The sequence below is a fragment of the Danio rerio genome, chromosome 10 (assembly GCF_052040795.2).
Source record: "Danio rerio strain M-AB ecotype USA chromosome 10, GRCz13ab, whole genome shotgun sequence".
NCBI lineage: Eukaryota > Metazoa > Chordata > Actinopteri > Cypriniformes > Danionidae > Danio > Danio rerio.
In genome coordinates this window covers 24,113,937-24,131,072 of record NC_141030.1, presented here as the reverse complement: position 1 = coordinate 24,131,072, position 17,136 = coordinate 24,113,937, and the positions used below count along the sequence as shown (strand labels likewise).

General features: G+C 35.3%; 1 protein-coding gene across 37 annotated transcripts in view; it reads left to right on the top strand.

The window, feature by feature from the left end:
* Nucleotides 1-823: 823 nt before the first annotated feature.
* nsd3 (nuclear receptor binding SET domain protein 3) overlaps nt 824-17,136 on the top strand; it is a 49,244-nt gene continuing 32,931 nt past the window's right edge. For 14 of the 37 annotated variants that reach the window (XR_015501030.1, XR_015501028.1, XR_015501029.1 and 11 more), the window contains exons 1-13: nt 824-1,049; nt 2,210-3,261; nt 3,353-3,512; nt 5,441-5,595; nt 5,674-6,294; nt 8,869-8,977; nt 9,086-9,177; nt 11,154-11,199; nt 11,313-11,443; nt 11,571-11,696; nt 12,247-12,373; nt 12,541-12,738; nt 14,251-14,430. Coding sequence is in view for 12 of the 37 variants with exons in the window: in XM_087270478.1 (XP_087126604.1) it covers nt 2,257-3,261; nt 3,353-3,512; nt 5,441-5,595; nt 5,674-6,294; nt 8,869-8,977; nt 9,086-9,177; nt 11,154-11,199; nt 11,313-11,443; nt 11,571-11,696; nt 12,247-12,373; nt 12,541-12,738; nt 14,251-14,430 (2,950 nt within the window). In the remaining 25 variants the exon portion in view is untranslated. Of the gene's footprint in view, nt 1,050-1,395; nt 1,639-2,209; nt 3,262-3,352; nt 3,513-5,440; nt 5,596-5,673; nt 6,295-8,868; nt 8,978-9,085; nt 9,178-11,153; nt 11,200-11,312; nt 11,444-11,570; nt 11,697-12,246; nt 12,374-12,540; nt 12,739-14,250; nt 14,431-17,136 lie in introns of those variants that run through there. The other 23 variants (XR_015501037.1, XR_015501033.1, XR_015501034.1 and 20 more) reach the window with 3 other exon arrangements.

The following is a 17,136-nucleotide window of genomic DNA, read 5'->3' as shown; positions in this document are numbered from 1 at the left end:
CACACACACACACACACACACACACACACACACATATATATATATATATATATATATATATATATATATATATATATATATATATATATATATATATATATATACACGTTTGTCAGAAAACAGTATAATCGTATTGAACAGTGTAAAATTACACATACAAATATGAATATATGTATTTAATTTATAAGAAATTATGAGATAATATTAAATATTATGTCTATTTTTTCATATATATATATATATATATATATATATATATATATATATATATATATATACATGCAAATAGTATACACACTACATAAATACAATTACAACGTACTTACGTAATATGTGTGCGTGAAAATGGTTTTATTTTTTATTAATAATCTCTAATAGACAAACTTAAATGATGTTAGAATTTTTAAAGTATTTCTTAATAAAATATTCTTTAAAAAAACAATGGAAATAAAAACTATTTTACTAAGAGAATTTAGCGTTTTACGATTAAATTGTGTGATGCGTTCGCTACATTTTATGTTTTGTTGTCACGCAATAATAACTAATCTCATTAACTTCATTCATTTATTTTGGCTGTAATTATATATATATATATATATATATATATATATATATATATATATATATATATATATATATATATATATATATATATAAATATAAAAATACTACTCGTCCTAACAAACGGCTCACATCATGCAGCACAGCCAATGGGGGCGATTTTATTTTGGCGCTGAGACACAGGCCTTAAGCAGAGGGGCTTTTGTTACAGCTAGAGGGAGGGAGACGGCTATAATAAAATATATGGGAGCCAAATTTCCCTAGGTCTGCAGGAGCATCCCGCAAAAAAACGGGGCCTCTCCCGATTCACAGCCACACATCCTATCATGGGGATCGACACACGACTGATCTAGCCCCGTTTTTCTCCCAAACAGCGGATCAGATCTCAGAAACGTGGAGTCATAGGTCTTTGTGTTGATATATTTATGTTAACTGCAGCAGGGATCCAGTTTATTTGCTGTATTTGTTTAGAATGGAACACGCTGAAGGTACAGACGCTTTTATTCTACCGCTCTTTTCCTCATGCTTCGTTTCATGATTTCTTGATGAATACAAAACAAGCGCTGCATGCATTTATGTTTTCGGTAACAATAAACCAGTGGTTTTCATCACACCTCTTCCACGATGGAAATGCAATCTGGCCAATTTGATTTAAAGGGGCACGGGCAGCCATGTTGGCATGTTCGCATTCACTTCTACAGTTTGTAAGCTTCACCGCATGATGCAGTTTACCAAAAAAGCATACCGATTTGCATCAAATCGCCTGTTAAAAAACCCCTGGTGATACACATTAGAACTACGTGTGTTGATGTTTTTCCCTTATACACACACATTAGCACATCCGCTAACGCCGCCTTTCATATAATGCAGCGACATTACACGGGGTCCGCTTTACATTGCTGTTGAAAGCCCAGGATTTATTTTTTATTCACGAGTGCTTAATTTAGTTTATTCGTATTTCATTTTGTATTTACTGTTAGATTGAAGCGTTTATACATTGACAATATGGATATACTCGATCTGTTTTGTTATCCAGATAACGCTAGCAGGCTAATGTTAGCCAGCTGGTCATTGCAGGTTTGTTTCTTTGAGATGAAACAATGTTTCAGCTTAGTTTGTTTAAAAAAAGGTCATTTGTTGTTCGGTGGCATTGATCGATGGGTTTGTTTTGCTACATGAATGTCTTAAAATGTTTGTTTTATATTTACTTAATAGACATTCGAAATGACACAAAACTGAAAAAATAAACAATGCTTTTGAATATAATTGTTTATTTTAGTTGTTTATCGAGACAGATTAATTGGTGAAAACGCGTATAAAATCAACGAGACATGCAAAATATGATTTAATTTAATTAATATTAATGCATTTCTGTGCGATGAAATTAACGGTGAATCAAAGGAATTTAATGTGACGAAAATGGCACTGCACAGCTTTGATTGGATTCCAATTACAAAATCTCATTTATGCATGAGTTTTCCTCTTTAAAAAATCTTAAAAAGTTGGCATAACTTCGAGCAGATTAGAGGAAACTTTATTAATCCCTTGGGAGGGAAATTGCAGCTTTGCAGAACAGCTTCATTGGCATTAGCCAAAAACAAGATGCATGTTTTAAATGTGTAATATATGCACTCTGTCTTTATCTCAGCAGGCCCTGTAAGAAAAAGGGAAACTTAAGGATGCTGGAGCAGAACAATGGATTTCTCCTTCTCTTTCATGCAAGGGATCATGGGAAACACAATTCAGCAACCCCCTCAGCTTATTGACTCCGCTAACATCAGACAGGAGGATGTCTATGAAGCCATCAGTGACCCAGGAGATGATGGAGGACAGCAAAACTTTGATTCTCCTCTGGAGTCCGGCTTTTCATACCCAGCTGAAGACGTCCCAGTCATTACAAATGGTTACCCTACGGGTGTAGGTACCTATGAGCAACAGGCCAAGTTTGCCTTGTACTCTCAGTTCCCCAATGGTTCAGCTAATGGCTATGGTGCCATACGAAACTATGGAGATCACAGTTTGCTGCTTGGTGAGGGCACAGTATTGAGACCACCAGTGGTCCAGGAAAAACCTCAAACTCACATCTCACCTCCATCTCATTCCCATCATCACCAGCAGCCTCATCATCCACATCACCACCACCATCAGCAGCAGCAGCAACACCACCCACACAACCCACCTCTGTTACCTCACCACCACCACCACCACCCACCTCCTGCCTCGCACCTAATGCCTCAAGTCCTGCCACCTCCTCCTCCCTTGCTCTTACCTTCATCTCCACCCCTTCTCTCACCTCAAGAAAGCACCATCTCCAACCCCATTGGGCAACCCGTCAACACCATCATCACCACCACTCCTAAAAAGACCAGCTCCCCAGAGATCAAATTAAAGATCATTAAGACCTATCAGAATGGCAGGGAGCTCTTTGAGTCCTCGTTGTGTGGAGACCTCCTGCAGGAGTTTCAGGCCGGCGAGGATTCCAGGAGACAACATGAGCAGAAGAAGGAGAAGAGGAAAAAGAGAGGCAGCAGACATGGCGCTGGTCAAGAAGAAAGCCAACAGCCAAGCAAAGTTGAGGAGGAGCGGTCAGTTGTGGTGCACAACCCTGTACAGACCACTGAAAGTCAGGTCGCTTTCAGAGAAGAGCAGCAGCCACAGTCAAGCCTCAAAAGCCCCAAAGCAGAACTCAAGGAGCAGAAGGTGAGTGTCCTGTTTCAGACACAATAACATGCGAAAAACCTGTAGTTTATAAGATTCTGTTCATCCAAGCATGTGTTGTCTTCTTGTTTAGGTGGAAAAGCACTGTCCTTCGGTCATCACTAGCACTGGCACTTCTCAAGAGTATGAGATTGGTGACTTGGTGTGGGCAAAAGTTGGGACGTATCCTTGGTGGCCATGCATGGTGTCATCAGACCCACAGTCGAACGTTCATACACGTATTAATACAAGAGGTAATTAATCTAAAACAGTATAATGCAAGTAGAGGTTCTTAAGGGGCCATTCACATTGCATCTAACAGCGTGTGGAAAGTGTGAGACACGTCGCTTCCTTCACCAGTTTTAATGTGCTTTGCGCTCGCGCTTCCATGTCATTTGTCATTACTAGGTGACTATCGAACATTTTCTCAGAGTATGAAAATCTGACAACATTGCTGCAGCTCTGATACAAGTTTTATTAATGGAAAAAGCCATAAGCTGTGGACCTCCATTGGAAAGAACGAACTTGTGCATAGAAAAGACGTCAAATGTGAACGGGTACTAAGTCTGGTAAACACTACACAAGCAATTTTAAAACACTAGTGCCTGTTTTCACTGAGGGGTACAGAACAGTACAGATTAGAAGTCAAACTTGCCTTTCCACTGCCATAACTTGTGTGCCTCAGAAAGTTGCCATCAAAGTCCTTCTCGCATGAAGATGAAAACCCTAAAGACCGTTGACATATCTTTGTGTAGAAGGAGCATCTGCTAGTAAGCCAGAGTGCTTGGTGAGTCTTTCTGCTGTGGCGAACCCCAATAGAAATTGATGCCACATTGTTAATTGCCTCTAATGGTTAGGGAGTTGGACTTCAAAAGGATGCAGGTTTAATTTCTGTACTTGACAGGAATTGAAGTAGGGCGAATGAATAAACTACACTTTCTTTATCTTTAGTACCCATCAAACCCCTATTAGAGTTTATGCCAGGCCAGTGTTTTTCCCATACTGATAAACTTCCGGTGACCTGTTATTGTAAAAGCGAAGGGGACACTACACTGTCAGTGGGCGCTGTCTTTCGGATGAGACGTTAAACCGAGGTCCTGACTCTCTGTGGTCATTAAAAATCCCATGGCACTTCTCGTGAAAGAGCAGGGGTGTAACCCCGGTGTCCTGGCCAAAGTCCCTCTATCGGCCCTTACAATTATGGCCTCTCTATCATCCCCATCCACCGAATTGGCTCGATCACTGTCTCTCCACTCCACCAATAGCTGGTGTGTGGTGAGCGCACTGGCGCCGTTGTCCTGTGGCTGCCGTCGCATCATCCAAGTTAATGCTGCACACTGGTGGGGTGGAGAGACCCCCCTCATGATTGTAAAGCGCTTTGGGTGTATGGCCATACACAATAAATGCGCTATATAAATACACATTACATTACATTACATTACATTTACATTACATTGTGAATTTTTTTTTCAATTTATACGGTTCCTTTTACAGCATCGATGTTGTAATGCAATTAAAATATATTCAGTTATATAAACTTTGGCATTCATTTAGTTGCTCAAGCGTAAAACAAGACAAAAAGCCGTTTAAGTGTAAAACGAGATGAAAAGCCATTTACGCGCAAGCACCGTCAGAATCGGCAGGCTAGCCCAGAAGCTCCATTGAATATACTGGGGTAAAATAAATGCTCTCATTGTAAAGACATGGCAGGGAAAATGTAATTTAATGCAGTGCTTTTTGTACAATCTGAGACCTACTTTATATTGAATATCACTCAGCCAGTGGAGAACACTGATTTTTAAAGAAAACAGACCTTAAACGCGCCAATTTTTGCATTGGCATGCAGTTGACCGGAATCGCTTACCCCAGGTTACTGGCAAATTCAAACTTCTATTAGCATGCTTCAGCATATACCCTATTGTTCACTATGTGCTTGTACTGGCACTACTTAAAATCTGTGTGGGTTAAAAACAAAGTACCAATTTCAAGTATGGGTAAAACCTTACTCGCCAAGGCTCACTTTACTTTGTAAAAGTGAAATTGTTTAAAATTGTTTAAGCGACTGTTGACCAAAAGCCCGACTGACTTTTTTTTTGTTGTAGATTCTGTTGTTTATCAAGTTTTTGTTTTCTTAAGCTTTCCTATCTTAATGATAATTACTGATCTTGTTTGCTGTTGTTAGGTTGTAAGGAGTACCATGTGCAGTTCTTTGGAAGTGTCCCTGAGAGGGCCTGGATCCACGAGAAAAGAACTGTGGTGTACAAGAGTGAGAACCAGTTCGATGAGCTGCAAGCAGAAACGCTGCGCAAGAGTACCAACCCTACAGAGAAACAAAAGGTACGCATACCTCAATAAATGTTGTGACCCCATTTCTGTGGTCGTCTGTATGTTCTTCATCTGTAATTTGCTCTATAGCTGCTGAAGCCTCAGTCCCAAAAGGAGCGTGCCCAATGGGAAGTGGGTGTGGGTCATGCGGAAGCAGCTCTTCAGATGACAAGAGAGGAGCGCAATGAAAACTACACCTTCATCTACATTGACAAGGAACCTGGAGCTGATGCTGAAACTGCTGCTGCTCCAGCTCCTGCACCTGATTCTGCTCCTACTGCTCCTACAGACACTGTGACCTCACCAAAAGCGACTGCTAAAAACCGTCCTGAACGTAAACAGAGACGCTCTAGAGGCAGTGCCGGAGCAAAAGAGGAGCCTATTCCCCGTCGGCAGCAACCACGGAGGCAATGCAGCATGAATAGTGTTGGAGAAACATCATCTCCCAATCAAGGAGAGGATGCTATGGAGCAGGAGCAACCCTGCAGTCCTCCCAAACCTGCCCCCCGGCCAAAGGAACCCTCTCCACCTCCCGTCCGGACGCCGTGGAGAACTGCCGCAGCTCGCAAGCTTCTCCCGCTCTCCATTACCATGAAGAAACTCAATGTGGAAATCATCAAATGCGACTGGCAGCTCCCAAAACAAAAGGTGGAGTTACCCAAGAAGACCGAGAGTGAGGAGAGGCCCAGCAGTCGTGTTAAGTCACCGGAGGTAAAATTACAAAGAAAATCAGGGTAACCGCTGGGTCTTAAATTTTAAAAACACAATTTTAGGCCTTAAAAGTCTTAAATTCACTGAAATGTTGTCTAGTAGGTCTCAAATGATTTTAAACAGGTCTTAATTTTTAAAAAAAGCTACCCAATCGATCCAAAACACTAGGCCCACACGGAATCTGTGAGCGCAGAAATCTGCAGATGTTTAAACCATCATTGAGTCTATGTATTAACTTGTGTTAATGTTTGTACATTTATATTTATTCCGTTTTTAAATTAATTTCACCAATATTGTTATATTGTGATATAATAATAGTAATAATGAAATGTTCATATAATTTATTTACAGTACAGTTTGTAAAGTAATATTTTCTGTCCTTCAGTAGATATATTATATGAGATACTTGCTTTGTTTACCAAATAAGTGGTTTTAATTGGATTTGCATTATAAACATTAAATAAAAGTTACAAATGTATTTTTTATTTCCTAAATTAACTTTTAGCTTGATGCTCCTAAAATCATTCCAAATTTATCAAATGACATGAGTGTAGTGAACTCAATTTACTGAAAGTTAGTTCTACTCATTTGAAAAGAATTTTGAACTCGGTTTTGAAGGTAACGAGTTAACTTCAACTTAAATGGAGTAAGTTCACAGAACTCATATAGAGTAGTTTAACTCAAATGGTTTGAGTTGCCTTATGACATGATGAGATTGTATACAAAAGATCGTACACACAAGACTCCCACATGAACATTTACTCAAAGGACAAGAACCCCCAAAAGGTCAATATTGTAGCAGAAACCAAACTGTTAAACATATTCTTGTGGAATGCCCTATTTCTAATGTTATCAGACAACAATTTTTGTCTGAAGAGACTTTAAATGAATTTTTTTTATATGTGAATCCTTCTAATAGTAGAAATGTGTTATCAAAAGTAAACCTTAAAAACAGTTGTAGTTTTTTATCTTGTATATTATCATTATTATTATTTATGTATTTTTATCTTGTGCATTTATTGCTGTTGATGACTTTTAATTCTTAGAATAAAAAAAATCTTTCATAGAAAAGTGTTATTTATAAAATGTGTAAAACTTGATCTATTTTTGCTATGACATGGCCATAGAAGCTGATATGGCAATAAACTCAAAATACTTTCATAAAAAAATCTTAATCAAAATCATTTTTTTTAATTAAAAAAAATATTTAGGAAAAACCACAAGAGGAAAAAAAAGGGGGGGGGGGCAAAGCAGTTGTCATGGTGGTAACAAAATCAAGTCACAATACATTTGAAGCCCATTATCACATATTGTTTACTATGGCATACTCTGTCCATTTTTGCCAATGCCGGTTGCACTTTTGAATCAAGTCCTAGATTAAACGTCAGTCTCTCCTTGCAGTGTATTTTCTTTACAATCCCTATCCATTGAGCCCTTGTTGGAGGATCAACCTGAAACCATTTTTGAGTTATGATTTTTCTGCTAATCTAAATATTTGAATTAAGTATTTGTCAATAGTTGGAACAATTTCTTTCATTTTCCTAAGGTATAATGTCATAAATGAGTAGTCCATTTCTTCTCTTAAATGAAATTTTAATGAAACTTTAATAGCAAGGGGTAAATCAGAGTAAAATGTCAAAAATCATGTCATTTATATGTTGCATGAATAAAAATATGAGCATCTTCTTCAGTAGTTTTGTTTTCAAAAATTACCATCAAAATCAATGCATACAATATAAAATGAAGATACTAAGTATTTTTCTGAAAAATTATACAACAAATGGGAGTTTATTCTTAAAATAGGAACAGTTACTCTAGTCGTTACTGGAGTATTACATTACTTTGGCAGATATTTGTTCTTGGTTTCACAGAAAACAAAAACATTTTAATCTTAATTTAAAAATTCAGACATTTGCATGAAAACAAAGCAAAAATGTTGAGGAAAAATATCACTTTTTTTACAGTGTGACCACAATGTACAGTAAAAGTTATACTAATGGAAAGAGTTATTTAAACCTTAATCTTATTAATTGCAATCAATTAAATGAGTCTTTCCTGACCTTACAATTAAACTTGATTTTGATCAGTTTCACAGAAAACAAATACATTTAATTAATCTAAGATTAATTTAAATAAATCCCAATTTAAATATTTAGACTTTTGATGAAACCAAAACAAAAATGTTAATGAAAATATCACTTTAACAGTTTGATCACAAGGTACAGTAAAAGTATTTTTCTTAGTCTGGTGTTTGACTGCACAGTTATTCAAACCCTGTTAATTGCAATCAATTACAACATACTTTTTGCACCCACATTTTTGCTAGCAAGCATTCCTGTCTAACTCCTTAAAGCAAGGCATGCTAACTTGATAAAAGCAATCACACATGATGTGTCAGTTAGCATCTTCAATTTCTGTGTAATACAATTAGTTGGCATACTTGCATTATAGCCGTCTAGTTTAAAGTTAATTGCTAAGCTGTAGCTAGCTAATACATAATTACAGTAGGTCTCATATGCATGCTGCTTAAGAAACTACACCTTTTTTTTACAAATGCTGTTCTGTTTCACAAAGGGCTCCAGTAATAAAGCAGAAGCAGAGACGTGTTCGAGTGAAGAGGAGCGAGCTGCGTCTCCATCAGGATGGAGTGACCAGGAACACACTTCAGCAGAGCAATCCACAGGTATTCACTGGATTAGTGCAAGCACAGAGCGGAAGCAGAGATGTACAGATGTGGTTTTACGGTGCAAGTCTGATCAAGGAAACGTCCTTTGTGTTTGTGCCAAAACAGAGAGAAAGCAGCAGCGGCGATCAGTGCGAAGCCGCTCTGAGTCAGAGAAGAGCGTGGAGCCAGTGCCAAAAAAGAAAGTGAAAAAAGAACAGGTAGAGCATCAGAAGAAAATATTTAATCTGGAGACACAGATGAGTCAGTAGATAATTCAAAACTGAAAATTGTCAGGGCTCATTCACACCAAATGAGTCTTCGCTTTCAAAAACGCTTGATGTGGCGTTCAGGAAAGGGTTAAAGAAAGGTGCAGTGCAGCTCCACGTGATGCAATATTACCAACATGATGTAATAACAACAATAACGGACCTGTTAAAATAGGAAAACGATAAGTTTATCATATGCATTTGAAGATACTGCCAATAACTAAGGATATTCTGGAAAAGTCACAATGAATGCCTCATCCTCCATGATGGGATGGTAAATAAAACTGTTTTCATGCCAACTTTCTACTATAAACAGAAGTTCGCATTGGTTGCCTCAGCTCTGATATTTTCTGATTGGTCCACTGCTTTTGGACCTTACAGTGATGAGCTGCGCTGCTTGTGAAAGTTGATGATCTTTCAACTTGGCACAATGTATTAAAAATTGTGTAAGTGATGCTTCAGAAGATGTAAGATGTGAGTGTAATGGTCAAACGCATGTCAAAGCATGTTTACATTGAAAAACTATAGAATAGTAGCATGTTGAAGAGGAAAAACCCCCCTTATTTGCCCCCTTTGATTTATTTTTTTTAATTTTTTAAAATATTTTCCAAATGATGTTTAACAGAGCAAGGCAATTTCCACAGAATGTCTGATGATAATTTTTCTTCTGGAGAAAGTCTGAATTGATTTTTTTCAGCTAGAATAAAAGCAGTTTAAAATAAATAAATAAAAACATTTTATGGACAAAACTATTAGCCCCTTTAAACTATACATTTTTTCTGTAGTCTACAGAACAAACCATATTTATACAATAACTTACCTAATCACCCTAACCTGCCTAATTTACCTAATTAACCTAGTTAAGCCTTTAAATGTCACTTTAAGCTGTAGAGAAGTGTCTTGAAAAATATCTAGTCAAATATTATTTACTGTCATCATGGCCAAAATAAAATGAATCAGTTATTAGAAAAGAGTTATTAAAACTATTATGTTTAGAAATGTATTGGAAAAAAATCTTCTCTACATTAAACAGAAATTGGGGGGAAAAATAAAGGGGGGCTAATAATTCCTTAAGTCTTTCTTCTGTCAAACACAAAAGAAGATGTTTTGAATAAAGCTTAACCTCTAACCATTGACTTTTATAGTATTTGTTTTTCTATTTCGTATGACAATGGCTTCTGTTTTCGGCTTGCTTTGAAATATTTTCTTTGTGTTCAAGAGAATAAAGAAACTCATAAAGGTTTGGAATGACTGGAATGAATGAGAATTTTTGGGGTGGACTATCACTTTAAGAAATTCAGTACATTTAGAAACAATCATTTCTAATAGATTAATTTTGACATGAGGATATTTAGATTTTCGTACTGGAAAAGGAAAACAGAAAAAAAACTTTCCTTGTGCTCTGCTAGGATTTTTTTCCAGATGAATATTTTATGTAATAGTTATATTTAAATGTTTGAAATGTTATTAATATAACTCTGCTCTTTGTGGATTTATATTTCTAGAACATGTTGACAGTAGTTCTCTAAGAGTAGGTTTTCTTTTGCATTCACGGCAAATGTAGTTTAAGCATCTGATTCACTGTATGTATTTGAAGCAAAATGTAAACCTGTTAATTTGATATTAATAATATATGTATTATATGTACAAAATTTCAGTATTTGCATCTGTCAAAAAAACTACTGCCAGATTTTTATTTATTTATTTTTTAAGTTTTTTTTTTTTTTTTTTTTTAATTCACATTTACCAGGTTTTGATTGATTGCAATGAACTTTGTACCTTTTCGTTTAGAGTAGTTTACTTGAATATTAAACTTAAGAGCCTAGAGATCCAGGCTGTGAATCTTGTTGGAAGTTTTTATGGCAAGTAATGCTGTCAAATACAATATTAACACCTTAACATGTTTACATCTTTTTCTTTGTTCACAGGCTGAAACGGCACCTCAAATGGATTTTAAAACCGGGTCACAAAAAGGTTCTCGACTCTATACTTTTTTTGTTGTTTGTTTTAAATATACTGAAATCTTGAGTTTGACTAAATTAATCTGTAGTTCAGTGCATCTACTAACACTACTCTAAATCCTGTAGGAGCCAGTGAGATCTCAGACTCATGTAAACCACTGAAGAAACGCAGCAGAGCATCTACTGATGTGGAGATGGCCAGCTCTCTCTACAGAGACACTTCTGACTCTGACTCCAGAGGCCTCAATGACCCGCAGGTCAGAAAGCACAGAAAATTATGTCGGATTGGTTCATTTGAATGGCTAGCATGTTTTGTAGCCAAATAAGAAAGGGGCTCTTCCTGTAAATGTTTTTTCTTTTTTTTTTTTTCTTTTTTTTTTGTAGACTGGATTCGGGAAACGCTCAGACAGTCCTGCTACAGTAGATGCAGATGGATCTGATGCGCAGTCTGTGGACTCCAGCCTATCCCGTCAAGGAGGAAGCTCCTCCAAAAAGGACACAGTTTGCCATGTGAGCTCTATAAAACGTGTTTATTTAATCTTGAACATAACGTGTTGTATATTAAACAAAATCTATATCGTTAAAAAAAGAAAGCATTTAAAAACAGTAAAAATGGAAATGAAATCTTACAATTTAATATAACTGTTTCTATATTAATAATTATATTTATACTAAAATACTAATAATAGTATTTTAAAAAACAGTTTATTTCTGTAATGTCAAAGTTTAGAAATATTTAAGTTTTGGTGTTTTTGTATATCCCCTTCTGGATTCTATGATGAGGGGAAAGTAAAACAAAGAATTGTGAACAATGTGATGGTCTTTACTTGTACATTTAATGAGTTATGTCTGATTCCACCTTCTGTGGTAAATGGTTAATTTTACTGGTTATATTGAATCTGAAATGTCTTTGATAAAGTTTAATTTGAAAGATGAGTTCATACTGTTATTTGGTGGTATTAATGAAAGTTGCAGGATCCACAGAAATGTAACGCAATCATCAGACTTTTTTGGATGTAATTAAAATGTCATGTTTTGGTTTCACTGTTCAATGTCTCAGGTGTGTGAGACGTTTGGGGATTCTTTGGTAAGCTGTGAGGGAGACTGTAACAGGCTGTTTCATCCAGAGTGTATGGGATCCAACAGTGGAAAAGAGAGTGAAACTGTGTGTCAGGAGTGCAAGACAGGTGAACAATACGTCTGATTTGGGATCAGATTTTTAAAGGCTATTTTGAAACTTGTTTACATGAAAATTAAGCTTGTACAATGAACGGCTCATTGCTGTAATTTTCTTAATGTGAGTGCTGAGAATTGAATGTAATCTTAATCTGTTTGTTACTGTGTCTTTCTGCAGGTTCCCACCCTTGTTTCTCCTGTAAGGTCACGGAGGGTGATATGAAGCGGTGCTCAGTAAACGGTTGTGGACGTTATTACCATGAAACCTGTGTCCGGAAGTACACTGGCTCCGCCTCTGACACCAAAGGCCTGCGCTGCCCTCAGCACAGCTGTGCCACTTGCTGTCTCGACAGAGACCTTCAAAAAGCTGGCAAAGGTACACAACAGATATAAGAAATATTTGAAAAATTAGACTGATGAAATGAAAAAATTGTGTTGGGCAGATTAAAAGATTAATTGCATTCAAAATAAAAGTTTGTTTTAAGATCAATACAGTGTTCAGCATAACTGAGTACAGCCCATTTTGAAAATTTATATTTTTATCAATTTCTCAGTGAATATAGGCAATGTATTTTGGTGCATTTAAACAAAACAGATTTATCAAACCAATATATTTATTAAAATAATATTTTATTTATCGAGCATATATATATATGTGTATATATATATATATATATATATATATATATATATATATATATATATATATATGTATGTATATATATATATATATATATATATATATATGTATATATATATATATATATATATATATATATATATATGTATATATATATATATATATGTATATATATATATATATATATATATATATATATATATATATATATATATATATATGTGTATATATATATATATATATGTATATATATATATATATATATATATATATATATATATATATATATATATATATATATATATATATATATATATGTATATGTATGTATGTGTGTGTGTGTGTGTGTTTTACACATAATGTGTATGTGATGCATACATACAAACTATCATTTAAATATAGTACATATGTATATGATACAAAACACTATATCTAAATAGACATTTTTCAAAATATATTTGCATGTATGTGTGCATTTATAAATGTGAATTAAATATACACAGCGCACACACACAATGTCAAAAAACATTTGTTTTGCATGCTGTTAATCTCTCAGCACTAGTAAAAATGTGGTTGTATGTTGCATAATTTCGAAGTTAGTCTTTTTTTCTCTTTTTTGATCAGCATGGAGGAAAAAACTAAAATATATTAATATATACTGATTTACTAACAAATATTATGCCATATGTGCCTATTTTTATAATCGGCAAAAACACTTTGTGTGTGTGTTTAAATGCAACTGATCTGTGAGGTAATTTCTCTAATAACAGGCTGTTTACACTTAATGACATGAATAAAATGCTAAGTAACCATAGTCCCTTTTACAGACACAGACCTTTTTTGCAGAGTTACAGGTAAATTGCCATGAAGAGATCATGTATTAACAGGCCTTTAAAAAAAGTACCAGAAATTCATTCCAGTTGTAAAAATAAGTCATAAAATTAGCAATAAATTGCTTTCATTTGCCATGTGAACAGCACATTATTGTTTTTGTCCATCCGCACTTTTATTTATTTATTTTTCTCTATTTACATACTATTTAATGTTTAGTCATGCTTATGTTTTGTTATAATGGTCATATTTTTTTTACAAACTGCTGCTGTTGGACTGAAGTGTCAATACAGCACTCTGTCACCGCATTTAAGTGATCACATTTTTCTCATCAAGTAACATGACACACAGCCTCTTGATGTTGTTGTATAAATGGTGGACTATATAATGTCTAATGAGCTTTATTTATTTCTTTAGGTCGTATGATGCGATGTATCCGCTGTCCAGTGGCCTATCACACAGGAGACGGCTGTGTGGCAGCTGGCAGTGTTTTGATAACACCGCACATCATCATATGTAGCAACCACTCCAGCTCCAGAAAGAACGGACACTTTTCTTCTCCTGTAAACGTAGGCTGGTGTTTCATCTGTGCTCGAGGTACGTTCGACCTGACTCTTTTCATAATTGCAGAGATGGTTAGATTTATGTTAGTTATCCCTCACACTTAAAATGGTATTTAAAAAGAGTTGTTTTTAAAACATGTGCGCAGTTGGTCTTCACACCTCGTCAGTACTTTAATGTTCTCTGGTGTCGACTTTTACAAAGCTCCTTCTCTTTTTGAGTGGGATGCCTATTAATGTAACCCTCTGACCTTCTTTCTTGTCATCTAATCCCTTACTTATAGATGTACTGTGTGTTCGTGATCCATCAGATCATGTTTGTTTCTTACTAATTCGTAACATTTTTAATTGTCTGTTTTAATTCTTCTGGGGAAGGACTGAGATTGAATTACATTAATTTAATAATTAATTAATTAATTAATTTTAATTAATTCAATAATTAAAAAACATTCTAGTGAGCATTTATTAAACACTCATTCTTAATTAGTCATACAACGTTGCTTAGAGCTATCATTTTATTTTCAATACGGATGCACCGATATACGCTACCTGACAAAAGTCTTGTTGCCTATCCAAGTTTTAGGAACAACAAATAATAACTTGACTTCTAGTTGATCATTTGGTATCAGAAGTGATTAATATGAAAATGCCTCTAGTTTCTGTTTATTTTATCAAAATAAAATATGATTATCCCTAAATGTTTACTTATTATTTTGGACAGTAACGTCTGACTTTGATAAGACAAAAGTCTTTTCACTTAACAGAAAAATATTTAGAGTATAGAATATAAAGTCATGGTGCAGTGAAAAAAAGAATTAAAATTGTGTATGACTCCCATGAGCTTGAACGACTCCGCAATGACTCAAATAACTCATTAATAAAGTCATTTGGAATGGCAAAGAAAGCGTTTTTGCAGGACTCCCAGAGTTCATCTAGATCGTTTGGATTCATCTTTAATGACTCCTCCTCCATCTTACCCCAGACCTGCTCAATACTGTTTATGTCTGGTGACTGGACTGGCCAATATTGGAGCACCTTGACCTTCTTTACTTTTAGGAACTTTGGTGTGAAGGCTGAAGTATGAGATGGAGCATTATCCTGCCCTTACCTTTGGTTTGTAATGTAATGGGCAGCACAAATGTCTCAGGCTGTTGATTTTGCCATCCACTCTCTCGCACAGCCCATACTGAATGTAACCCCAAACCACGATTTTCCCTTCACCACACTTGACTGATTTTTGTGTGAATCTTGGGTCTATGTGTGTTCCAATAGATGTTCAGCAGTATTTGTGATGATTAGGATGCAGTTCAACAGATGATTCATCTGAAAAAACTACCTTCTGCCACTATTCCAAATGAACAACTTGAAGTCAAGTTATTATTTGTGCTCTGAAACCAACAACAAGACTTTTGACAGGTAGTGTAGAAATGATGGATTTTATAACATAAAGCTAAATATATTAAGTAAAATGAGTCATTAAATATTTTAAATATGATATCAGAACTTGAGCAAATGTGTGCACTACTATGTAAATAAATATTCAAACAGCCATACTTTAATTCAGGGGTGGCCAACCCTGTTCCTGGAGAGCCACCTTCCTGCAGATTTCAGTTGCTACCCATATCAAACACACCTGAACCAATTAATTAGGACCTGAACACCACGTGATAATTACAGGCAGGTGTGTTTGATATGGGTTGCAACTGAAATCTGCAGGAAGGTGGCTCTCCAGGAACAGGGTTGGCCACCCCTGCTTTAATTAATAATTTTAGCTCATACCAATAAGATTGTGCATCTCTGATTTATTGTTTCATTTTTTAAGATGCATTTTTTTCCCAGAAATTGTTTAAACTTGACATGTGAAATCCTAAACTTTAATATTTAAGTTTTGAGACTTACATGTTGCAAGTCACAATGAGATTTAATCAAATTAGTTACTATACAATGTTTTGATAGGTGCACATGGTTTCTTAATGCCAATGTTTTTATTAGAATGTCAGCATTAGTCAGTATTATTTGTTGTATCTTTAGAAATGATCAGAAACCTTCCCTCTTTTGTAGACAACATCTTTAACACTCTAATTTCTCTAGGAACTAATTGGTAATGATTAACTGACTTTGGTCATTTCTTTAACCATCTTTGTTGTTGGATAGTGTGTGTTGTTGGGTTGGGAGCAGCCTCACTTGATCTTTATCACTATTTTGTCATTTAAAGGAGTAAAATTAGTCATTTACTCAACCTTGTGTTGTTCCAAACAAATATCACTTTATTTCTGATCTAAAATGCAAAATGGGACCATTTTAAAAATGCTCTGGTTGTTGAATTTTCTTTTTCTGAAGCCGGGCTAAATTTTTCAAACTCAGATAAGAATACAGAAGCGCCTGAAAGTTATCATGAAAGTTACTTTTTATGACTTTATGCACTAGAACTGAAACAATCAATGTAAATTGTCTGCAGATAATGCTATTGTTAAATAGTTCAACATTGTGTGCATCACTGTGATACGCAATAATAGGGGCTTTTTTTTTAACTGGTAAAATGAGTTTTTGTCCTTACGAGAGGTGCACAGTATATCGTTTCAGCATCAATATCACAATGTGATTATTTGCAATAGTCACATCAGGATATTTGCAGTGTTGAGTTTGTAGTATAATTTGTCATTTGCATGTGTTTTTGATGCCTATGATTGTCTAATAATTTTAAAAGCATTTAGGTAAAAGAAATTGTACCATTTTATAGAAT